The sequence below is a fragment of the Denticeps clupeoides genome, chromosome 9 (assembly GCF_900700375.1).
Source record: "Denticeps clupeoides chromosome 9, fDenClu1.1, whole genome shotgun sequence".
In the NCBI taxonomy this organism is placed as follows: Eukaryota; Metazoa; Chordata; class Actinopteri; order Clupeiformes; family Denticipitidae; genus Denticeps; species Denticeps clupeoides.
The window spans coordinates 15,733,073-15,759,365 of record NC_041715.1 but is presented as its reverse complement, the minus strand read 5'-3'; the positions used below and the strand labels follow the sequence as shown (position 1 = coordinate 15,759,365).

The following is a 26,293-nucleotide window of genomic DNA, read 5'->3' as shown; positions in this document are numbered from 1 at the left end:
GGCAGTGGTGGCATAGCGGTTTGGACGACCGTAATCAGAAGGTTGCGGGTTCGATTCCCGATCCACCAAGGTGCCGCTGAGGTCCCCTTGGTCAAAGCCCCCGTCCCCACACACTGCTCCCCAGGCACCTGTCATGCCTCCCACTGAAGGGCGATGGTTAAATGCAGAGGAAACTTTTCATTTGTGCTGCAGTGTTTCACAATGACATTCACTTCACTTTCACTTAATTCAGAACCAGAATTGTGTTTATTGGCCAAGTATGATAATGAACACAGGAACACAAGTGAATACAAGAAACTTTATTCTGGTCGATGGTGTCTCTCAAAAACAACAATCATACACAGTATAGTTTAATATCTTATACACAGAAAATACAAAGATTACAGAAATAATACCACAAGTTTGCAGCTGCAATGTGTGTGACAGGTCAGCTGTTTATTAAGGTGACGGCGAGGGGACAGAAACTGTTCCTGTGTTGGTTGGCTCCTAGTCTGCAAGCTTCTAGATCGTCTGCCACAGGGCAGCAGGAAAAAAGTCTGTCCTGGGTGTGAGGGATCTGAGATGATCTTCCCTGCCCGTTTCCTGGTTCTTGAGATAGCTGATAGCTGTATGATAATATTATATTTATAATATGATAATGTGGCTATTATAATATTTAGATTAAGTTTAAAGACTTTATTGGCATTGCACAATCATACTTAGTACAACAGTACAACAAATTTGAGGTCCTGCCCACCACCCCCAGTGCAAAATAAAAGAAAAGAAGATTAAAAGGTAGTAACATCAAAGACGATACACATAACGCAAAAAAATGCATAATAAATAAATGAATGCATAATAAATACAAATCTGAACAGGAGTGTGCAAAACAAATCAAACGAGTGAGGTAGCGCACTGGCGTCAGTTGTAGTAAATGTACTGTAGTAGCAGCAGAGCAGATGCACTGTGTATGTTTGCAGGTTATGTGTTTGAGTTGATGAGTGCTATTGCCTGATGTAGATGGGCTGTAGGTCGGCCTTTTTCCTCCTGAAGTCGAGGATGAGGTGAGAGTGATTAGTTGTCACATGTGACACACCACACCCAGTGTGCACAGTGAAATGTGGTCTCTGCATTTAACCCATCCCCTGAGGGCGCCCGGGGAGCAGTGTGTGGGGACGGTGGCACCTCAGTGGCACCTTGGCGGATCGGGATTCAATCTTCTGATTACGAGTCTGTTTCCTTTCCCCAGCAGACCCCCTCCCTGTACGCTGTCTCATCGCCAGCGGTGTCACCTGCAAACGTGATGTTCCATGTGTAGCGGTTCTTCTTCTGCGTTGTGTAATTTTTTTTGGATTTCTTTTCTTGAACCGTAATGACGAGCCGACACCCACGAGATTTTCCATGCAAACTGTATTCTGTACAAAAGCAAGGTCGCGTCAGAACATCGCGTCACAAACTGCGTCTCTCTGCACCTTTCTCTACAATATACAGTAATAACAGAACATAAAAAAATATTCACAAAATAACACACATGCAAAATATTCCGAATATGTACATAAATTAAAATAGAAGAAATAACTTTTTACACACAAACCCCTACGCACATCTCACAGCTCATGCCATGTGTCTAAGAGAACTAAACCGGGTCTCCAACCCACTAACCCAAGGGCACGGCCGCATCCAACCACTTTACGGGGGTGATCAAAGTTTTAGAACCCACATAACTTTTTATAATAATCATAAATTGAACAAACAAAAATACAGAAACATATTTAACATAACCAGAAACATTAACACATTTTAACATTCTACAATTAAACAAACACCCGGATTATCATTATAATTCCCTTACCCACATCAGAATACAGGTAAACTAAATAAAAGTCTTTAGAAAATAAGAAAATAAAAGACACAAGAAAGAAGAAATACACTTATAAATCTAGTGTAACCATTTAACTCCGGCACACATGAAAAACACGACATGGGTATGAACAGAAAAAATACCAAAAAGGACAATAAATGGGGAAGCGGTGGCCTAGCGGTCAAGGAAGCAGCCCCGTAATCAGAAGGTTGCCGGTTCGAATCCCGATTCGCCAAGGTGCCACTGAGGTGCCACCGTCCCCACTCTCTGGTCCCACGTCTCACCAAGGGTGATGGTTAAAAGCAGAGGACACATTTCGTTGTGTTTCACAATGACAATCACTTCACTTTCAAATAATAACTGACAATTTTCTTTTTTAAATGATTGCAACTGTTCTGCGCTGCACCAAGATCATTGAAAAGAGATTTCTAATAATCAATGAAACACCAGGGTTAACTCGGGCTTCCATTGGAAGTCATGTTTGCAGATGTTTCCAGTCATTTACAACATGAACAAGGTTTTCACCCATTTCGCGTATTTTAATGCACCAACGAGGGGATTTTTTTAAATGTTCATATTATTCAGTGCGCCTTTTTATTCAACAACGCCGTCGTGACACCAGAAACGCACAGATGAGTTTATTTCATGGTTCTCCGACAGTTCCATGTCTGTGTGGTGACGGCTGGCGCCCCCTGTCGGTTGGATGCCGGCGAGCCGCGGCACTTGCGCGGATGCAGCATCAGGAGGAGCCAGCTCGGGATTTTAAGGCGAAGCCGCCGCCTTCCATTTGTACCCCGCCCGGTGGTGCAGGACACCCACTTGCCCCGCAGGACGTGGACGGATCGAACCCCCCCACCCACCCGCCCCACCCCGCCCCGCGACAATGACAATGACGGGGCGCCAGCGACTCGCCGCCTTGACGTGTTGACATAACGCAAATTTTCCGTCTTCAAGAGACCAACTATGCATCATGCATTCGGTATTTCTCTCCAGTCTGCTAGCGAGCGTCGTGGTTTCCCGGCTCCATCCATCCGCAGCGACGGCAGCGCCCGGTAGGTACCCGGCGTGCGGCTTCCGCGACCGAACACATCATGTCGCCGCAACGTTATTTTTGCCGCGGGGACAAAAAAAAAAAGTGACCGCATGCGCCCCCCCCCCCCGCGTCCCAACTATCCCGATTCTTTGAAATCCTGCGCATTTGGACCTGCAACGTCTTTGCACCCCTTAATCGCATGGGTGGGGTGGGGGGGCTTCATTAACTTGCTGTCCAGGAAAAGTTCCCGCGTGATGCGACGTGTCAGGTGCACGTCGTGTGTCGTGTAGCCCTGCCAGGACGCAGCGCTGCTCCAATGCCACGAATCCATCAACCTGCCAATTACCCAGCGGCTGTAATTGTGTGAGATAACGGGGGCATGTGCTCCTGTAATTAAACTGCACCGGGACATTATCGGAGGCTCTAACCGCCGTCCTCTCCGCGGGACGCTTTGTCTTTCCAAAGGAGCTGAAAATGAGGCTGCCAGGGACGCAGTGTCATTGTTGCCGGAGCAGGAGATCGCCTACCCCTCCCGCCTGGTGTATTACCTGAACGAGGACGGCGAGAGCACCTACCACAACCTGGACACCCGCGCCCGGAGCCGGGGCCGGGAGGGCCCGGTGAGTCGCAGTCTCGGTGGCTTTGTTGTCCCGGCCCCGCTGCCACACCCAGTTCTTGAGCTGGAGGGCGCATCGAGAGATCATGACAATTACGGGCTAATTTACAGCAGTAAGCTTGTTTTGGTCCCCACCCCACGTCCGTCCTCACCCACACCCCCGGTCCGTACACAATTAACCGGTCGGTTAATTATTAAAAGCTCCAGCCGGTTCGCGCCGAACCTGCCCCGTGGCAACGTTTCGCCCGGAGACGGTGGCAAGCTGGTCAACCTGGCCGGCCGACCGCCTGAACCGGCCTGATCTACTCGTTCCGGCCTCTGCGAGCGAGAAGCCAGAATTCGGCCTTCTAGTTCACTTCGTCGGAGCAGCGCGTTTCAGAGCCGGTGACGTTAGATCGCCGCCACCTTCTGAATCAGCGGCTGATGTTTGCTGCCTGTTACGTTGCTCTCTCTGTTGCGTAGAGTAGAATTTTAGTGGAGTTAGTATTGCAAAAAGCGCCATTTTGTTTTAGTTATGATTTAAAGTAATGAATTAGACCCATGGAAAGTAATTAGACAGATTTAAAAAATATATGTTTCAAAATGTAAATGCAAAACTAGCAGGCCGAACTGATCTTCAACCTTCCCAAATTCTCCCACACCGCCCCTCTGCTACGTTCCCTCCACTGGCTCCCAGTATCTGCACGCATCAGGTTCAAAATACTGATGCTGGCCTACAAAGCCAAACATGGAGTAGCACCATCCTACCTCACAGCCCTTATTACACCTCACACTGCACCTCGTATACTCCGAGCCTCCAGTACTGCTCGCCTGGTCCCTCCATCTCTGAAGGTAAAAGGAAGACATTCATCTAGACTCTTCTCCGTCTTGGCCCCTCGGTGGTGGAATGAACTTCCCCTCGAGGTCAGAACAGCTCAGTCACTGAGCACCTTCAAACGACAGCTCAAGACCTTCCTCTTTAGAGAATATTTAGATTAAATTGTAACCTTCTAATTGTCTAACTTCTGTACAGAATCTACAACAGAGTGAATAAAAAGATTGTGTTCATAGTTGGGGTCCTAGTGAACCAGAATTGATCTCTTCATCGATGGTAACATGGAAGCACGTTGTAAGTCGCTCTGGATAAGGGAGTCTAGCCAAATGCATGAAATGTAAATGTAATTTTCTATCTACAGGTCGGGACACGTGTGTCCTAGCTCACGTGCCATATTATGTGGCCGTAGGACATTTTAATTGCTGAATTGTGTCCCCTGTCCTGTGTTTCTGGACAGGACGTCCACTTGGCTCAGGCCAGTTTTCAGCTGGAGGCCTTCGGATCCAAATATACTCTCGACTTGACGTTAAACAAGTGAGTATTGTTACTGCGTGTAGTAACGTGCCAACGTCCAGCGTCACGTGTCCCCGGTCCTGAAATGTCTCTCTTAGAGCAATCAGATTACACTTCGCCGTGATTTACTGCCATTGATCTCTGCGCTGCTCTCGCTGTGCCGCGAGTTAAAGGTCCCTTCGCCGGCGCTAATGTTTAACATAAATCCGTCATTTTCCGCTTGTTGGAGGAGGTGGAACGAAGTCTGCTGCGTGTGATCGGCCCGTTCCCGGTTACGGTGGCGGCATGATAATTTAGGTTCCCCTGGACGTGTTTACGGTGATGCATTGCGGTGATGCATCCGAAGCGGAAACGCGAATGCGTTGATGCTTTTATTCCCCCCGTCCACGGCTCTTGACGAAAACGGAGCCGGGCCGTGGTTTCCCGATGACACTGACAGAAGGCCCACGAGGCCTTAATTACCGGAACACACCTCCCGGCCGCCGGGTGAAAAGGAGGCCAGATTGGGGGACGATGTGCATTTTGACCGCTTTCCAAGGTCTCTGACCGCACACGTAACCCTTCAAAAACGGGTGAACCGGCACCACCGGCGGCACGTTCGAGGCGTCGTGTTTCAGTAAAGCAGCGCCCATGATGCGCCTCATACTGATACTCGTGTTGTTCATGCCCTCAGCTCGGAAACAGCGGCCGCACCGGTCTAATTATAGACGGGCCCGAGTCCTACCGCACCTGTAAACGGGCTTTTAAGGCGGCCCGGGCCGGTTCGTGAATAATGGATGAGCGTCGCTTCGAACCCCGCTTCGCTTCACTCTGGCTTGTTGCCGAGCGGTCGTTGCGGTTCTCGTCTTGGCGAGGGGGCTTTTTCCGCCGCAGACCGCCATGCTTCACGCAGCCTCGGTTCAGGGGCCGGAGAGTTGGCGGCGAGAAGCCCTGCGTGGGCACGTTCTTGGCCGGCTGAGGGACCCGCATTAACTGAGCTCTGAGTCGATATGGCGCTATGCTATTCTGTCTCTGCCCTCTCTTACACACACACACACACACACACACGCGCGCGCGCGAAGAACAAGAGACGGAGAGCACTGAGCACCCCGCCCCGCCTCATCTGTTAGGCTATAAATAGCTCCTCTCTCGCGGTACTCTTCATGCCCCGTTCCACGTCCCACGCCGCCTTTGATCGCCTCCTCTAGTGCAACCGCTGCGGCGGGCGCGCAGGGGCCGAGAAGCGCGGCCGCCAGGCGGGAGAGGCGCGGCCTCCAGGCGGGAGAGGCGCGGCCTCCAGGCGGGAGAGGCGCGGCCCGCTGAGTCAGGCGGGAGGGCAGCGGCGTTCAAGGTGAACCCGACACTGCAGGGCCGCCGGGAAGCGGCCGCCGAGCGTGCTGATACGCGGGCACGCTCGTCTTACTGCGCCCGCAACGCTCCGGACGATTGCACTGCAGACTTTCCAGAAAAATGGCCAATCCCTAAGACTATTTGACTATTTAGCCTTTTATTGATCTGTCCAGCTGGACGGTCTCTGCAACTGCAGCAGCACTCGCTGATTCCCACTTCCATCCATTATAGTATTAAATGTAGTATTATTGAATCTTGAATTGAATCTTGAATCTTGAAATAAACTGGACCATGATGTATACTTTTGTCTGTCACTGGATGATGAGATTTTAAGGGGGCCTAAATACACGATTTGTTTTATTAAAAATGTCTTTTTTTTTCTCATAGTGACTTATTGTCCTCGAATTACGTGGAGATCCACTACGAAGAGGGGGAACCCGTCCATTCGAAGGTATCTCTGTGTAATGTGTTTGACCGGGTGAAAGAAAGTGACACGACGGCTGAATGGATGTTCATGCGGCTCTTTTTTTTCCACATTAATCCTTGGTGTGACCCTCACAGCTCCATGTGCTCAGATGCACTTGCCACGGACATTTTTATTCCATCAGCCCGGCCCGTGCAGATGGGCCCTCGGCAGATGATTTAAAGCCAGAGCAGATAGGCGCAGGGAGGGAGAGTGAGGGCCAGAAATAAAGATTGCAGGAAAGGTTTATGTGCCGGCTGCTGCCGCTGCGATTGCTGAGTCAGGAGCGCGGCTGCCTTTGGCACATGGGCGCTGACTCAGCGCAGCTCGACGTGCCTGGGCTGCAGCCCCCCCCTCTCGTCGAGCCGGAGTCACGTGACTGGCAAAAGATGTTACTCTGCAGCAGCAGCGATGCTGCATGGGAGTGCTTGAGAGAAGAGAGAACCGAACCGGCATCTTCCGTCCTTCCTTCCATTTCATTTGATTGTCTTCATAAATCCACTCCAAGCCGATTTCAATGATTATAGGGCTGTAAATATTGATTGCATCAGTAACCAACCAATTATTTAATGAGTAATTGAACTGCAATAAGCTGAAAAGACATCCCGCAATATCTGCAGTATCCGATGGCCAAGCTGGATATTTCATCTTGCATTCGACCTCGGTGCTGTGAAACAGACAGTAAACAGCATGTGTTCTTGTTATACAGTACAGACCAACAGTTTGGACACACCTTCTCATTCAATGTGTTTTCTTTATTTTCATGACCATTTACGTTGGTAGATTCTCACTGAAGGCATCAAAACTATGAATGAACACATGTGAGTTGTGTACTTAACAAAAAAAGGTGAAATAAGTGAAAACATGTTTTATATTCTAGTTTCTTTGCTCTGATTACTGCTTTGCACACTCTTGGCATTCTCTCGATGAGCTTCAAGAGGTCGTCACTGAAATGGTTTTCCAACAGTCTTGAAGGAGTTCCCAGAGGTGTTTAGCACTTGTTGGCCCCTTTGGCCCTTCACTCTGCGGTCCAGCTCACCCCAAACCATCTCGATTGGGTTCAGGTCCGGTGACTGTGGAGGCCAAACTTTTGACCTGTACTGTATATTGTAAACTGTCATAATGCGGTTTCCGGTGAGACAGTTACAGTACTGTTCATTGGTTTTAATTACAACATCCTCAAACACGTCCCCTTGTAAAGGACTGTCCCAGTCAACTCTGATATCAACTGTGTTCAACAGTGTCTTATTTGTTTTGCAAGGACCCGTCTCTCTTTGCAGTTATTTTAATTTATTTCATTAAAAATTGGATTACGCACCTATTATAAGTTGCATTTTTAGGTTCCCTTGCTCAAGTTCAGTATTTATTTTAGTCAGTTCATTTTTATGCACAGAAAAAAAGATTAGAGCGTATTTTCCCAGAAGACATGGTTCTGCCTAAACTGTTTTGTGCTCGTTCCACAGGGCGGGGAGCACTGTTACTACCACGGCCAGATCCGGGGAAATAACGGCTCGCGCGTTGCCATGTCCACATGCAATGGTCTGCAGTGAGTGTTTGAGCCTCCTGGCTTATGTTTCAAATATACTGAGTACTGAAATGAATACCCAAACTTACAAAGGGTTAATGTATTCCCTTTTCTCTCCTGTATCCCTTTCCAAGTGGAATGTTTGATGATGGAGTCCATGTTTATCTAATTGAGCCTCTAAGACAAACTCATTCAATTGTAAGTATCATTTTTAAGTGTAGATATGAATCAAATATACACATTTTGGTGGTGGCCCAGCGGGTCAGGAAGCAGACCCATAATTGGAAGGTGGACGGTTCTAATCTCAAACTGCCAAGGTGCCACTGCCAAGGAGCAAAGCACCGTCCCCACACACTGTCCCCCGGGTGCCTGTCATGGCTCCCCACTTGGTGATGGTTAAAAGCAGAGGACACATATCGTTGTGTCACCGTATGCTGTGCTTGACGTGCTTCACGACGACAATCACTTCACTCTCAATTTCTAATTTCAGTTATACAAATGGGGCAAGGTGGTAGTAGCCTAGTGGGTAAGACACTCACCTGTGAACCAGAAGACCCGGGTTCAAATCCCACTTACTACCATTGTGTCCCTGAGCAAGACACTTAACCCTAAGTTGCTCCAGGGAGACTGTCCCTGTAAATACTGATTGTAAGTCGCTCTGGATAAGGGCGTCTGATAAATGCGATAAATGTAAAAAAATTCTCCACTGGCACAGTGCCGGTGTTTTTTAATGCCAAGCACATCTGACATGAACACATTCTGCCAGGAACACAATTCTGTGATTAGTGCCACGTTAGGACGGGTTGTACTGTCAGTGTGAGCAGTAGTTTCCTCTGACACCCAGGACGGCGCCGCACGGCCCCACGCCCTGCGCAGAACAGCGTCCCTCAGGAACCACGATGGCCCAGAGGATTCAGGTACGTGGACGTGTCGCCCTGTCTCAAAAGACTTTTCAAAGTATGTAAGCATTCGAAGTGGGCTGTGGTATAACCACGTTCAGCTGAGCGAAGTGTGCGCTCTGTGCCAGCGAAAGCCCCAAATCCGTCCTTTCAAACATGCTGTATTTGCCATTGCACTTGCCAGGAAAAGCCTGACTGTAAAAAGTAGTACCATCTTAAGCCAATTATAAAGAATACATACGCCAGCGTCTTTGGAGAAGTTGCATTTCAGGGACCCTATCCAGCTTCTTTCATTGGTCTACTCAGTCCGAGCTTTTGAACAGTTTTTGTGTGATTACTTCATGCAAGCTTAAAATAAAAACAATCATAACAACACTATGATATAAAAGCAATAACCACAGTTCCACCCTTGGTAACGTTTAGTGGTGTTGTCATGTGTCTCCACAGCAGAAGAGGAGGAGGTATTATCTGAGCTGGAGGACATGTCCTGGCTGAAGCGCAGGAAAAAGCGGGCTGTAAGCTCTAACTTCAAGTCAGATTCAACACTGTGGCCATCCTGTGGTCTTCCACTGCAGGTTGATTTCAGGGCTTCGTCTGCTTTTAAGGGACGCTTGTTTATGTCACATTGTTTTCAGATAAGACGCAATGCAGAGGAGATGAAGTATGTGGAGATCATGATTGTCAGTGACCACAGCATGGTGCGTATCGGCTTATAGAAGAACCATGTGTTGAGGCTGTGTAGCTCAGCAACGTTCAGCTTAGTGTGGTATTATAAAAATAACATATAGTTCACAGTCCATTTGAATGGTGCTAAAAACGAGACATGGGGCCACGCATTGATGCAGCCTCACACCTACAAGACTTTGCATGCTGTCCCCTGGCTGGTCCTCCATGTTCTCCAGATTCATCCTGCAACTCTGGTGCCTCTAAATTGTCCATCATGCGTGTGGGGTTGGGTTGGGTGAGGTTTCCCAGTGCAACCCATGCAACCCATGGGAGAATTGAGCGTTTGAGTAATATTGTTTGCAATATAATAAGGTTTGCAACTGAACATGACCATTCTGACGTAGTAGTTAGTCCCTACTGACCCAGCTGTTACTAAGCACCAAATTCATTTTCCAAAACTCGCACGTATTTGTATTGGAGTAACTTCTCTTACTTTAATTATCACCAGACAAATTTTCCTACCATTTTGATCTCTAGTTGGATTTGGCTTAAAAGAATGCATGAGAACTGGCAACCCTGCATGTGGCGCTCCCAGTCGTATATATCTCAGTCTTAGCACCACCAAAATACAACTCATAAAGTATGATAGAAGTAAAGACTAACAAAGTCATTGTACCTATCCACAACAAAGGTTGTTGCTTTAGGGGAGCTGGACCTTCAGTTGGTGAGATAAAAGTGCCGGTATATATCTCAGTCTTAGCACCACCAAAATACAACTCATAAAGTATGATAGAAGTAAAGACTAACAAAGTCATTGTACCTATCCACAACAAAGGTTGTTGCTTTAGGGGAGCTGGACCTTCAGTTGGTGAGATAAAAGTGTACTTTAGAGCTCTAGATTAGAGAAGTAAATAAATGTAAATGTCAAATATTTATTCATATCTCCAGCAGCGCGGGAAGGGAGCCGCTGTTCACTTTGTTGACTTTGCTTTTGCATTTCGGTGTTGTTGCAGTTTAAAAGGCACAAGACAAAGCAGCACACACAAAACTTTGCCAAGTCTGTGGTCAACGTTGTGGATGCTGTGAGTAGTTGTGGCCAGATGGAAATCCAATGCCACGCAGACATTATAAATTCTGTTTTACAGCCATGAGTTTTAGCATCTCTGTGTATAATGAAACTTCTAGGAAATCATGAATTATTTGAATGTGTTACATAATGTGTATTTAACAATTGGCTTGAATATTTAATATGGATATGGTGGGATGTGAAACGCATGTTGGGGAATTCATCTCATCTCTCCCAACCTTCTTGTTGAAAGATCTTCAAGGATCAGCTCCACACACGTGTGGTCCTCGTCGCCATGGAGATCTGGACAGACAGGGACCACATCCCCATCAGCGTGATTCCCCTGAACCTGCTGAAGGATTTCTCCAAATACCGGCAGCAGCACATCAAGCAGCACGCGGACACCGTTCACCTCTTCTCGTGCGTTCACTGTTCACTCGAACTTAACGTGCGTTGGTACGGTCATATCCTCACTGCTCTTCCTGTCTGTCCTGTCCTGCAGGAACGTAACATTCCACTACCGTCGGAGCAGTGCAGCCTACTTTGGGGGCATGTGCTCCATGAGTCGTGGTGTTGGGGTGAACGAGGTGGGAAGTGACAGTGGTCATGCTTATCACATACAAGATTAGGGCTACAGTGATATTATCACAGTTAAAGAGCACGAGGCTGATTGATGGCACTAAGTAACTTGCTAATTAGTACATTAGCTCAAAGGACATGCATAAATTAATTGATAAAACAAGACAGAAACCATTTTTTATGTGAAACGGGTTTAAAGTATTCAGAGGGAGTAGTGTGCTTTAGTCAATCACCAGGCTCCTGCCATTCTTAACTCATGCCATTTTTTTTTAAATTAAACTTCATTAAAGATCATGTTCTGGGTGACAGAAAGAAACAAAAGAGGGTAGATGAGATACAGAATCTACTAATGTACATTCTGAGCAAACAAGCACTACTATCACAAGTGCTGTGCTGTGCGCCAGCTTAAAATTGTGCCGAGGGTCTCAAGTGGATTAGCCACTTTTATAGAAACATTATTAGTATAGTTATATACTATTAATGATTTAATAATTTGTATTATTGCTGTTATTATTATTAACAATAAGCATAAAATTCAATGTTATTGGGGAGCGTGTTATTGGGCTCAGCCATATAATATATAATTTTTTCTTCTTCAGTATGGATCAGCGTGGACAATGGCTGCGTCACTGTCACAGAGCCTCGCCCAGAATCTGGGCATTCAGTGGGACCCAGAAAAGAGAAGTAAGCTGCTTTTTACTCATAAATCATTGTCTCTATCAAATATTTTCTCTGAATATGTTAACAATCTGTCAACCAAGCTGCATAATTAGAAACGTTCTTTCTAATATTATATTCTTGTGACAGAGAGAGATAAAAAATTCTGTTTTGCGTGTTTTATTTTTTACGCAGAGGATTGTGGGTGCTTGGACTCCTGGGTGGGATGTATAATGGAAGACACTGGGTGAGGCATCCCCCTATATTGCATGTGCATTGCACACACTTAGGAACACACATTAAGAGGGTGTATTAGTAAAGTGCGTTTGTGTTCTCTTTCACAATAAGGGACTAATGCAATAACCCTCATCCCCACTCTGTGGTAATGTAATGGCCTGTGTTCACTTTCGCTCCCCAGGGTGCAGCACCCTCGCAAGTTTTCCAAGTGTAGCATTACAGATTACAAGGAGTTTCTGTTGAGGGGCGGCGGCTCCTGTCTCTTCAACAAACCCACTAAGGTTCGCCCCAAGCCAGCACTCATGACACATTTCTGATGGGTGCCAGAAAACAGCACCTAATGGGAAAGTCTTGTCCTCCGCAGCTCTTTGAACCGACCGAATGTGGCAATGGATATGTCGAGGCCGGGGAGGAGTGTGACTGCGGTGTCAAAGGGGTGAGTGAGTCACGTCAATGGTATCCGGACAACAGCATGAACACAGTGTTCTCTGCTACATAACATAAATAAAGTAAAGGTGGGGGTTAACCAGCTCCAGTCCTGTTGAGTTATGTTGTTATATACTGTATGCCACCACAAATCAAAACTATGAAATAACAAACCTGAGTTTATGGAGCGCATGTCATACATGGGGCAATTCAAAGAATTAATAACAATATACTTATAACATGAAAAATGTGGAATATATCAAGTCATTAAAATCATGAAGGTAAAGAAAATGAGACACTTTCCTCGGTTAAAAATTTGATTCTTCCTGCATTAGATTCTTCAAAATAGCCACCATCACAGTTTCTATAGCTTACGTAGAGTAGGTGTTGAAACCTTTGACCGATATTGTCAGTAGTAGACATAAAGAAGAAAAATAAGAGTGTAATCAAGGTTCAGGGGAATCTAACCAATCTAAATAAGGTAAACAATGCCCAATGCTGAAGAATATTCAACTTTAGAAGAAACAGATGGGAAATGTCTTCTAGGGGGCGCTAGGGTGAAGAATGCGTCCTGTGTGTTTTCACGTCTACTCAATGCAGGACAACATTTGTTATTATGGATTTCAAGCTGAGCATCATTCATTTATTCATTCATTACCTTGTGCCAATGGTATCATTTAATTTTAACAGTCACAGAGTTGTTTTGAAGCCACTCCTTTGCTATTTTAGCTGTGTGCTTAGGGTCACTGTCTTGTTGGAAGGTAAACCTTTGGCCCAGTCTGAGGTCCTGAGCACTCTGGAGAAGGTTTACATCCGGGATATCCCTGTACCTCGTCGCATTAATTTGTCCCTCGATTGCAACTAGTCATCTTGTCCCTTCAGCTGAAAACACCCCACAGCATGATGCTGCCACCACCATGCTTGGGACTGTATTGGACAGGTGATGAGCAGTGCCTGGTATTTGCAAATGGCTATATGAATGGCTATAACAAATTTAAGGGGGTCTGAACACTTTCCGTATGCACTGTATATACATTCAGCTATTAGTGTGGTAGTTACACTTGTCCTTCCTGCCCGAAGTTGACACTGTCTCGGTATCTCAGTCTATCAGGAATGTGAAGGATGATGGGTCATCCTACAGCTGGACCTCTCTAGTGCTGAGCTTCTGCAAATCCCCAATAAACTGCAGAATCTTTCTTTGGCATGACAAAAAGAAGACTAAGCTCTGCTGCTGTCGTACAGGGGAAATGTGTGAAGCTAAAACAAATGTGATGAGACCTTCACAAATAGCGGACGAACATGCTGCTTAACAGGCTGGGATAGTCAATCAACTATTTGTCAATCCTTTTTACTGGGGCCACTGGAGCAGGAAGATCCCACTTTTTCTTCAAGAACCTTCTAATGACTCATCTATTCATGGAGCATGATAAAAGGGCAGCACTACGTGTACAGATTACATGGCTCCTTATGTAAGCGTCAGCCAAATGTAACGTAATGTAATGCGGACACCAGCCTTCCACAGAAGGTGCACCTGGTGCATGTGTATTCAGAGCAGAATATCACCGTCTAGACACCCAGAGCCCAATAAAAATGCACATTTTTCAGGACTGCACACATGCATAAGCTTAGCACGCTTTCACATTTATTCCTTTTGTTCATTTATGAACTTTCATTCTAACCCCAGGGTTGCCACAATGAGTGCTGTAAGAAATGCTCCCTGTCCAACGGCGCGCACTGCAGTGACGGACCCTGCTGCAACACCACCTGTCTGGTGAGTGACGTCCTCCCAAGGTGTGTGTCAGTGCGAAGGCCTCAGAAAACTAGACTCGTCTCCTTTCTGTCTCTGATCTACGTTTTTGCAGTTCTACCCGCGTGGCCATACCTGTCGCTTTGCAGTGAGTGACTGTGACATTTCAGAGACCTGCTCAGGGGATTCTGGACAGGTCGGGTTTCCCCTTCTTATGTCCCACACAGAGCGTGCAACCTTTCGATTAACTATTATATGCAAAACACAAAATATTGCGGCACGTCATGTAGTGGAGATGTTCTGTTAACTTTACAGTGCCCTCCAAATCTTCATAAACAAGACGGCTACTTCTGTCACCTGAACCAGGTGGGTTCTCTGCGGAACCCTGTTTTTAACGTGTGGGTTTGGGTTAGCTGTGGGGTGCGTGACATGGTTGTTGTTCTGTTAACAGGGGAGGTGCTACGGTGGGCAGTGCAAGACCAGAGAAAGCCAGTGCAAATATGTGTGGGGCCAAAGTAAGTGGATACACTTTCCCCGCCTAAAGAGACTTCTGACTGTCTATCAATCAGGCAGGAGGCCACGTGTCCGAGGAACAGACAGAATCGATGGGCCATACTGTGGCACTGACACTGGCCATAGAAACCCGAGAATGTTTGTGAGCTTACACAGTGTCTCCTCACTCTCTCCTGCAAACGTTAAGCGTCTCTCGCCTCGGAGAAGTTCTGCTACGAGAAGCTTAACACAGAGGGCTCGGAGAAGGGAAACTGCGGCAAAGATGGAGACAAGTGGATTCAGTGCAGTAAGCAGTGAGTTGGACTGGCATGGGACTTTAATATCGCTGCTCGTTTTTTATCCTTTCAGTGTAGCTTCATTTAGAAATGTCCTTGTTTTCCCCGAAAAGTCGGGGTTTCAAATTTATTTGAATAAACCCACATTTGCTTTGTAGTGATAGTGGGGCAGTGGTGGCCCCGAGATCAGAAGGTTGCCAGTTCGAATCCCAATCTGCCAAGGTGCCACTGTCCCCACAAACTGCTCGCCGGGGTGATGGTTAAAAACAGAGGACACATTTCGTTGTGTCACCGTGTGCTGTGCTGCAGTGTTTCACAATGACGATCACTTCACTTTCACCTTTTAATAACCACTGAATCTGTTAAAGGGACGGACTTGCATTTGTGAACACAGCATTTTATTGGAACTAAAGACTAATTGTTGCTGATAATTTATAATTTTCCATTCATGAACAGCAATTGCCAACGTTAACAATGTTTAAGCAGGACTTAAACTTTATCCTTTAAGTAGGACATTTCTAAATTAGCCTATACTTTTGAATGGTCTGAATATATGATCTGTAATAACACTGAATGTGCACTAGAACTTGAGCTGTTCAAAATACATTATTAGCAACTATTAAAGATTTTTGTAGAAGCATTATTGTTGTTTATGTTGTTGGGATTTTTGTATTACCAGTATTACCGTTTCTGGTCTGCTTGTTCCCTTAGCGATGTGTTCTGTGGATATCTGCTGTGTGCCAACGTGGGACGCCTCCCACGCATCGGGGTAATGAAAGGGGAGATCACTCCCACCACCTTCAACCACCAGGGCCATCTGATCGACTGCAGGTTCTCAGCGCCAGCGCATGCAGCTCGCTTGCATACTTTGTTTTTCCGATTGCCTTTGTCCACTCTCACACTGCTTTGTGCTTTCTCTGAGCTGCAGTGGTGCCCATGTTCTCCTAGACGACGAGACCGACCTGGGATATGTAGAGGACGGAATGCCCTGCGGCCCGTCCATGATGTGCCTTGACCGCAAGTGTCTGCCCATCCAGTCGCTGAACATGAGTGCCTGTCCAAGCGGCCCCAATGGCCATGTCTGTTCCGCCCATGGGGTGAGTGCGTCAGATGCCAATAAATCTCTGAATTAGAAAGGCGGGTACTATGGTATGAATAATTATGAACAATTCTAGGTAAATATATAATCTCACATCCACTTGTCTGGGTCCATTTTGAGCAGGTGTGCAACAATGAGGCCACATGCACATGTGAAACTACCTGGGCTGGGACCGACTGCAGCATACCCGATCCTCTAAAGAAACCGGCCCCCAGCGAGGATGAAGGACCCAGGGGTTTGTCCCTGTCTTACTCCTACATTTTACAACGAATCCAATCACATGTCTTCACTAGTCCCCCAGATACCTATCGTCCACTGCGCCGGTGCTGGTGCTCTGCATAAAGCAAAAGCGGTGGAAGCATACAACTTGCTTTCCATTGCTTTATTTGGTGTGAAAGTTGCCTTGCTTACTCCACCCACTCCTATCATGGATTCTTGGTGGTGGTTCAGCACTGGCAGCTGCTTTTTATCTGGTGGAAAAGGGCTCCAAGTTCTCAACCGGAATGGCCCCGGCACCAGTGCAGTGGAAGAACAGGGTTTGAGAGAACCATTAATCTCTGTCTTTATTAAACTGACCTCCGTTGGTTTCACACCTGGTGGGGTACATGCTAAACAAAAAAAGTAGAACTGAACATGAGAAACATGTCCGCTTCTCCTGCTGTGCGCAAGCACGATTTCTACCCATTGGAGGGAGAGGACAGCATCTTGCAGGCCCCTGTCATGGTTACAACTTCCAACATCAACAGTAATGGCGTCCAAAATGCGCAAAGTCTGATTGTTTGCAGTGCATCCTCGCTAAATCTGCAGTGAGCGACCAGTTCCGAGGTTGTTTCTAGGGAAGTGGATGGGTGAGTGAGTGGGGCATGGCAAGCACTGTGTTTTCCAGGGTGATAATAATACTCCTTTTCCCTCTGCACAGTGAGCATGGCCACTAACAGGCTGATAGGGGCAGTAGCAGGGACCATACTGGCCCTGGGGGTGATATTTGGAGGCACAGGGTGGGGAATAGAGTAAGCATCTTTCTCACTTTTACAGCCCTTCTTCTTATGGTGGTGCCTTAGTGTGTCAGGGGTCACCTGACCCCAGCCTGAGCCCACGTGTGTGTCCAAATGTCAAGTGGCTTCGTGTTGTGTGGTGATCTTGTCATGTGATTGGATGTTTCAATGTTGTGACTGAACAGCATTTCCCTTTTTTCCCATTTCCCCTTCTTCTTCTTCTTCTTCTTCTGCTATTGTTGTTTTTATTGTTCTTATGAGCCGTATTTGGGGCTCGTGCGGCGCTGTGGTCAGTGGTAAGCCGAGGACTGGTACTCCTCTACCCCTTTAACTCAGCAGTGGCTCATTGAAATTCAGAGCAGCAACTGAATGCAGCTGTTCTTTAAATACAGCGGAACAGGGCCTTATCAGAACAGAACGTGCATCATTATAGGTTTTAGAGTGAACTGCGCTGCTGAAAATACCAGATGATTAAATATGAAATTGAAAGTGTGAGGTTGTGTGAAGTAGAAAAAGAACAGGGCCACAGGTTGTGGGATTTATATGTGAGCAAAATAATGCGCTCTGTGCCTCTCTCGGCCTGTAGACCCTGTTCTTAAATTCCTTCATGCAATCTGCCCAGAGTTGTTCATGTGGATCTTTTCTGAAGAAAATACGTTAGTCAGCGTACTGTTGTTACGACAGGACAGTGCCGTGCCACCCTTGTAAGTGGCAGAACTGATGTGTATCTCCCCCAATACCCCTCACAGGTCCTAGTGCCACCAATCTAATTATTGGCTCCATCGCGGGGGCCATCCTGGTGGCGGCCATTGTGCTGGGTGGGACTGGATGGGGCTTTAAGTAAGCGATGCACTGCATGTCTCTCCTTCCACGACTCCGGGCATCCTTTCTGCTTACAGATTCCAGAGTCTGAGCTCCTGCTTCAGAAAAGTGTCTGCAAGCAAAAAACATGAACGCAGTGTACAAATAAAAGATTCTGAACTTCTCAGTAAGAATACTTGGTGGTTACTGGATAGACTCTTTCCCACTGAAGATTACTGCAGCAGGACCTCAGACTGAATGGAAGCTCAGTGCTCTTGCATGTCCAGAAAGTTCAGAAACCAAGTAAAGAAATAATATAAAAAAAGTATAGGTGTTCTACAAAGAGGAGCATTTGCTTAATCAAGACCCAATACCACATAACTTTGAGGTTGGCTTTTGTTTTGAAAGCTTATAATATAATATATATAATATAGTATATAATGTAATATTCTATTAACATACTGAATCCATTTATACTATTCTTTTATCAGGCTTTTTTGACATAGCTTTAAGTATATTTAATATACCAAAATAGAAAAATTATATTAATTTAATAAATAAAAATATGTTTAGTATTGTAACACTGTCAATTTTACACTTGGAACATAAAGATTGATTCACTATAACAATGATTGGGGTTAGTGTTAATTACAGTTTTATTTTAACACCGGTGCACTTGCTGTGGGGTTAAGAATATGAAGTTTAAGCTCAGAATATACTTTGTGAAATTGATATAATCATCACTAGAATAGTGAATATACTTAAAGATGGGTTTTAAACACCTGATAAAAGTATAGCATACCCATGTAGGGTATATACATAATATGACATAAAAACAGTGGTTTTTAACAGATGTAAAGCCAATGTGGGATTGAGTTCATAGCGCCCTCAGACAGGTTCTAGTGGGTTCACCTGCTGCTACTCGTGTACCGTCTGTTTTTTCCAGTCCACTATAGAGACTGTTTAAAGCGCTGTAAAGAGTACCAGGTTGCTGCCTGCACCCTTTGTGCCATGGCTGGCCAAATCACCCTCGATGGCACCAGGGCTGGGCAGGACCCACGGTTCTGTTCGATTACAGCCGCCATTGCCACCTGCTTCACAGACCTGGTACAGACGTGGCACACCGCACCGCACTGCATGATCCACACAGCAATAGCGGCAGCCCGTTTTTCTGCCCGCTATTTCCACAGACACAAGTGGGGCAGGGTTTTTGTTGTTTTTTTTTTTGGTTTCTGTTTTTGTCGTTGTGGTTGCCTTCCTCTCTATTTATCTGTGCATTTCTCTAATTCTCAGTTCATATGCAACTGTCTGTGTGTTATACTGATTCCACAAATCTAGAAAACAACCATACAATCAGCGGCCACTTAGTGGTAGTAGAAATTCCACAGCAGTGGCCACACACTGATGTTGCTATATCTGCTCAAGGCACAGATGATGCCTCTGACAGGGAGCAAACTGTGACGTAGATGATGCTCAGAAATAAGACATTGCCACTATTTTAGAGCTGGGACTTGATTGCTAATGTAAGATCAAAGGTGTCTTCAGGATTCACATAAATAGCTAAAAAAAAAAAAAGAAAGAACCGCTTGGTAGATTTCTATATCTTAAAGAGGAGAAACAAACTACCTTTTTAACAACCTTTTTTGTTTGTGTGTAATTGTTTCCGTCACCCAGAACATGATAACATGATCTGTAATGATGCTTTTATAGACATTTATTTTGGAAACTGACAGCTCTCACAAATGCAACCTCTTCATTCTGGATGATTTCAAATCATTCCTGTCATTACATCACATGCACAAACATGATTAAACATCATATTTCTTTCTTGTTTTATCTATTTATGTAAATCCAGAATATACCTTTTACTGTACTTGAGCAAACAAGAGCCCATATTTGTAGCATATAAGGCATCACTTATTTCCAGTTTGAAAATAGTGGCCACTGAGTGTAGACTGCATGTTAGATCTGAACATATGTGATGAGAAATAGACTACAACATGTCATTCTGAAATATACAGTACAGGCCAAAAGTTTGGACACACCTTCTCATTCTCACTGAAGGCATCAAAACTATGAATGAACACATGTGGAGTTATGTACTTAATAAAAAGTGGAGACCTGGTCTCCACAGTCACCGGACCTGAACCCAATCCAGATGGTTTGGGGTGAGCTGGACCGCAGAGTGAAAGGGGCCAAAGGGGCCAACAAGTGCTAAACACCTCTGGGAACTCCTTCAAGACTGTTGGAAAACCATTTCAGGTGACGACCTCTTGAAGCTCATCGAGAGAATGCCAAGAGTGTGCAAAGCAGTAATCAGAGCAAATGGTTGCTATTTTGAAGAAACTAGAATATAAAACATGTTTTCAGTTATTTCACCTTTTTTTGTTAAGTACATAACTCCACATGTGTTCATTCATAGTTTTGATGCCTTCAGTGAGAATTGACCAATGTAAATGGTCATGAAAATAAAGAGAACACATTGAAGGAGAAGGTGTGTCCAGACTTTTGGCCTGTACTGTATTGATAATCTAATAGCAGGAAAGCATCTTATTTCTTAATATTTGTTTTGTTTTCCCTCCCAATGCCTCCTTGATGTTGAAGGAATGTCAAAAAGCGACGCTACGACCCTAATGCCAGCGCCATATAGAAGAAGACTGACGGCGGCAGACTGCCAAGGCATCAATAGTTCAGCTGCACTTTTTGCTGCTACACTTCAGCATTAGTCTTGAACAGAAAAATAAATATGTAGACAATACTCTAAGGGACAACCTCCATGTTAGTTGCGTAGAAAATGCTGCTTTTCAGACCATCCCCCATTCCGTTAAGGCTTTTCATGATTTATGGCCATTACTAAAAGCCCTCCACCCTCTGAGCGCTTTAGGCCTTGGCATGAAGATTCTTAACAAAAGGTTTCTGCATGGCTAAGAATGCCTTTCATTTAAGTCTGCAAAACTATAATACACTAAAAATGTGGGATCTCCAGAAAAAAATCTATTAAAGTTCTGCCATTTCACTCATTTGGAAATAAAAATAAATAAAATGACAGACACCAGTACAATCAAAACCAAGCTGTAGCTTTAGACTCTACATAAGGGATGGGGTCATTATTACAATGAATCATATTCCATTAATGCTCTCTACAATTTTTATTCCACAAAGCATGTCACATACTACAGCTGGTTTCATTTTGTAAGGCAACTTGAACTATTGTTTGAGTCAAAACAACGTCAATGTACTGTAATGGCCGACTTTTTATGTAATGAACAGCATCGTTTCACCACTGCTGTACTGTATATACGTACAAAATGGATGTATGCCGCATAGTTATAAAAGTGGGGTCAGAAAGGACACAACAGAAGTTCAAAGGCACATCAAAAGCCATTCGAAAGGAATACTTGTGTCTCAAAGCCAAAGAAGCCAATGGTTTGGTTGTAGTTGGAGTCACTTTCGTAATCCGGCCCGAAGAACCTGGCAGTTTTACTGACTGAGGGCAGTGTGGCCTGCTTCGGTCATTTCAGCCATTTGTACCCACACTGCGCCAACCTCATGTCCGTAAAAATACTATTGTTCAGGCTCTAGTGGTACGCTGCATGTGTTCACTATAGTAAACCTATTCAATACTCCAAGACCGTTCCAGGACCTGCGGAAGATTCTTGCATGTCGCCAACAGCAGCATATAACTTTTATTTACTATGCAAGGAAAGATATTGCACAAACATGCGGAATAATTGGTGTGGGTAATATTACCAGCGCTGTAAGAATTCAGAGTTATTGCTGAATGATATGTGTTGAGGGGGGTGGGGGGAGGTCTGGTTTCAACTCGAGCACTTTTTAAACATGACTGTTTTCTTTACAGCAGAACTCTTCCATTTGCCCACTGTGTGAACCCCCCCCCAGCCCACCTTGCTCCATGTGCCCCTCACAGCCCTGCGTTATGTACAAACTACAGAACCATAAATAAATGGAATATTTTAAACATCTGTCTTCATGTGGTTTAATGCATTACTTAATAAAATGACGTGGTGCTGTACTGCGGATATATAGTATTTACAGCACAACTACCAGAACCTCCATAACACAGTATTTCTGAATGGGAGAATGATATAAAGACACTGTGTTCCAAATTATTATGAAAATCATATTTTCTCTGATTTTTGACAGTCAGCATAAGTTTCAAAGGTTATCAACCATTAATGATACCAGTTTACAATGATAACAGTAAAGTCATGGCCAAAAGTTTTGAGAATTACACAAATACTAGTTATCACAAAGTTTGCTGCTTCAGTGTTTTTTTTTTTTTTTTATCTTTTTGTCAGGTATTCCTGTGGTGTGTTGAAGTATAATTACAAGTCTCAAATGCCTTTATTGACTATTACTTCAAGTTTATGCAAAGAGTCAATATTTGCAAAGTTGCACCTTTTTTCCCAAGACCTCTGCAATTCTCCCTGTCATGCTGTCAATCAACTTCTGGGCCAAATCCTGACTGATGGCGACCCATTCCTTCATAACCAGTGCTTGGGGTTTGTCAGAATTTGTGGGTTTTTGTTTGTCCACCCGCCTCTTGAGGGTTGATCACAAGTACTCAATTGGATTAAGTTCCGGGGAGTTTCCTGGCCGTGAACCCAAAATGTCATGGTTTTCTTTCCCGATAGTTATCACATAGTTATCAATTTGGCCTTATGGTGCGGTTCTCCATCGTGCTGGAAAAGGCATTGTTCTTCACCAAACTGTTCTTGGGTGTTTGGGAGAAGCTGCTGTCGGAGGATGTGTTGGTACCATTCTTTATTCATGGCTGTGTTCTTAGGCAAAATTGTGAGTGACCATACATGAATGGTCTCAGAATGCTTTACTGTTGGCACGAGACAGGACTGATGGTGGCGCCCACCTTTTCTTCTCCGGATAATCATTTTCCAGGTGGCCCAAACAATCAGAAAGGGGCTTTTCAATCAGAAAAATGACTTTTACCCCAGTCCTCAGCAGTCCAAGCAGCAAGCGTCCGGCCTAAAACATGACTCTGCCACCTCCTTGCTGATGTCACAGCCTTGTTGGGACACCACCAACCATCCAGCAATCCCTCCATCTGGACTATCCAGGGTTGCCGGTGAACACGACTGTTTGCGGGACTCCAGAGGAACCAACAGCTTCAAATACCTTAATCTGATGTATTGTCTGGCAGAAACCTTCCTTGTTCTACCTTTACCTGCACAAACCTGTATGTGTTCTGAATCAGCCACAAACAGCATGATGACTAAGACATTACACTATTTCATGCTTTTTGGCATGAGATAGATCCTTTTTCTTGCCCAAATTGCTTGAAAATGTTGTAATTAATAAGGTGGAACGCCCTTCGTCAGTAGTTTTTCCTTTAATTAGGCTTACCTGGCAAACGAATTATCACAGGTCAGGGCTCCAAAGAAGCCTGAGAAACAAAACCATCCACCATCGAATTTAACTGTGAAAAAGAAAAAAATGCATCTTCAACACTTAAACACAATGTTGTCTCATAAACCAAGTAGCAGTGCACATACTGTAGGTCTGAGTTATTATAATTGCAAGGTCTATTCATTGTCATGTAAATGTAAACTGGTAGACAATGCATGTTGAACATGACAATGGTGGTTTCTGTGAAAACGAATGTGTGTGATCTGCTTTCACTCTGACTACTGCAGAGTCAAGGAAGCTATAAATGAGTCAGAAAACAGTGCAGCTCTGCAGAGAATATTTAGCACATATTATTTTTCTGAATGAATCAAAACACATATTCATCAACATTATTTATTCCTTTATTTTTTTCTGTAATGAATTTAGCGTCGTAATTTGTAGTATGCTTCAATACACGTCGACAAAAGAGCGGAAATTCAAGTGATTCTGTCGGTCTTAAACACCTGCAAAAGGCTGAACTTTCATTCATAAGAATCCTTTTAATGTGCCATTCAAGGGGGTAAATGAAACACTTACTGCCCCATGCGCTGTTTGGTGGTGCAATTAAGTATGGCCCCTTCCTACTACAGCAATTATCTGTACGATCCACTGACTCATGTGACATTTCGCTTAAAAGCACAGCAGCTCACCTGTCCAACCCATCTGATAAACAGGGTCCATTTTCCTGCTGTATCTGGAGCCCTCGTGAGGTTGAGATGTGTCATTTACTTTTCACTAATGACTCCAGCACATCAGTGACGTTTGAAAAAGTTTTCAGGATTTCAGGGAATCTGAGTGCAATTGTGGCCACGACGGTTCTGTCCAGCAGGTCAACAGGTCAGATTTGGAAGCATGGTCGATAACACGTCACACAGGAAAACAGGTACCTAAAAGATATTTAATGCAATGTGATTGACAAGCAGAGAGGAGGGGAAGAAAAGCAATTCTATGTATATATATAAAAAAATACTAATTATCTAAGCATTTAAATGATGAGTGCAGTGAGTTCCAAAAGACACAGATTCTTCACAGATTCATCCTGAATTCCAGGGTTTGTGGTTGTCTGTCCAGCCCCTTTATTATTCGACTGACGTCGAAAAGGACAGATTAGAGCGAACAAGAAATCTCTGATGGCAGTACAAATCTACAAATCAGAGTGCAAACCTCAAGGTAAGTGCATTCTTTTTAAATTGGCAAATTTCTTATGAATTCACTATTTAACGTCAATTTTTAGTTGATTGTGTGTGTTGTTTTAGATTGCCAGTGCTTACAATGAAATAAACTGAGCAGTGTAATTTAAACAAATTTATATGAATTTATGCCATTTTAACAAACCTGTTGACATTTTCTTTAATGATAAAATATCCTAGAGCACTTATGAAGGATATGAAAGAAAATGCAAAATATATACAGCACGAGGACAATAATAATAAAATAAAAGAATTATTTGTCTATTTGTCTGTATTTATGCATGTGCAGTAAGACTGTAGAATTGCTGTTGGTGTTTCCCTTACAGATGGATCCTGTTTGCGTGAGCGGGGTTCTGGTCCGGATGCTGCTTCTTGGCTGTTTGTGTGTACTACCCCTGCAAGGACAGAAACCTGGACAAGTTGACCCCTTGACCCTTGACCGAGCTGACCCTCGGTGCTGGGATTCCTCATCAGCTGTGCTGCTGGAGATGCACAATCCACACATTGCAGAGAGTGTGGCTGCTTTCTGGGACCTCATGGTTTTTCTGAAATCCTCAGACAACAAGCAGCATTCTACTTTGTTCTGGGATCTGGCGCAGGTCTTCTGGGACATCTATGTGGACTGTGTGCTGTCAAGAAGCCATGGACTGGGTCGTCGACAGATAACACACCCTGAAGACAGCGTGTAGTTCATGTTTTTGCTGCATCTCAAGTTGTTTTATCGTCGGAATACTGTATGTAATGTGACTTCAAGTAAAGGTGGCTTTGTTCTTGGAAGTGTGTGGTGAAGAGCATTTCTCAGCACCATGAACTTGTCATGTTTGGGTGGTAAACCAAAGCACGTCTCTCATAATCTTCATCGTCTCTTTCAATTCATTGTTTTAAAGCAGACAGACTGGTGCAGAATTTTGACTCTTCATGGTTGTGGCTATATACCTAGGCACAATATACTTTTTATACATTTGATTATGTATATATTCTGTCTATTGATGTTAATTATTCATGCATTGTCATTTTCCTGCCCAAGTTTGGTCTGTGTCTTTATTTTAAAATAAATCCACTCTGACACCATATTCTAACTTGTGTAATTCAGAGGTTGGTGACATGAAATGAAGCATAACCAGAGATGGGGAGGTTGCTAAAACATTACTGGTAACTTAATACTTGCCACAAAACTCAAGAAAATTCAAGAACAAGTCAAAAGTAGCTTGTTTGAAATGTACTTAAAGGGTTAAATTCGTTTAAATCAAAATTCGTTTTACTTTACATTTTTAATAACACTTACATGTTTTACTCAGTGCCAGGATATCATTTCAGTTTTAGCAAAGTGCAAAATGTCAAACGAAACATACTTTAGTCAAATTAAACGGTAGATCTGATAGTTATTATTATTGCAACATCTATTCATTGTCATGTAAATGTGAACTGGTAGACAATGCATGTTGAATATGACAATGGTGCAGCTCTGCAGACCGTATTTAGCACATTTTCTGATGAATTTGGTGTCTTAATTTGTAGCATATAAGCGCCTTCGAAGCGTCGTTTTAAAAAGTTACTTAATTGCGCTTCTGCGCCAGCAGGGGGCG

General features: G+C 44.5%; 1 protein-coding gene across 5 annotated transcripts; it reads left to right on the top strand.

Annotated features, from left to right (window-relative positions):
* Window positions 1-2,552: 2,552 nt before the first annotated feature.
* On the top strand, window positions 2,553-22,072 carry adam23b (ADAM metallopeptidase domain 23b). 5 transcript variants are annotated; one of them, XM_028991043.1, is made up of 26 exons: window positions 2,553-2,892; window positions 3,339-3,493; window positions 4,761-4,837; window positions 6,533-6,596; window positions 8,072-8,154; window positions 8,268-8,331; window positions 8,978-9,050; window positions 9,483-9,547; window positions 9,668-9,730; window positions 10,712-10,780; window positions 11,018-11,184; window positions 11,267-11,351; window positions 11,943-12,027; window positions 12,196-12,247; window positions 12,419-12,518; window positions 12,602-12,673; window positions 14,348-14,434; window positions 14,526-14,606; window positions 14,726-14,776; window positions 14,862-14,925; window positions 15,111-15,216; window positions 15,910-16,029; window positions 16,127-16,295; window positions 16,421-16,532; window positions 18,042-18,132; window positions 20,698-22,072. In XM_028991043.1, exons 1-26 carry the CDS (start codon window positions 2,811-2,813, stop codon window positions 20,741-20,743), a joined length of 2,283 nt encoding a protein of 760 aa, XP_028846876.1. In that variant the 5' UTR covers window positions 2,553-2,810; the 3' UTR covers window positions 20,744-22,072. The 5 variants fall into 5 exon arrangements, with proteins under 5 accessions (XP_028846876.1, XP_028846874.1, XP_028846875.1 ...); XM_028991041.1 differs by having other exon boundaries at window positions 9,480-9,547; XM_028991042.1 differs by lacking the exon at window positions 18,042-18,132 and adding an exon at window positions 17,217-17,307 and having other exon boundaries at window positions 9,480-9,547.
* The last annotated feature ends 4,221 nt before the right edge of the window (window positions 22,073-26,293 follow it).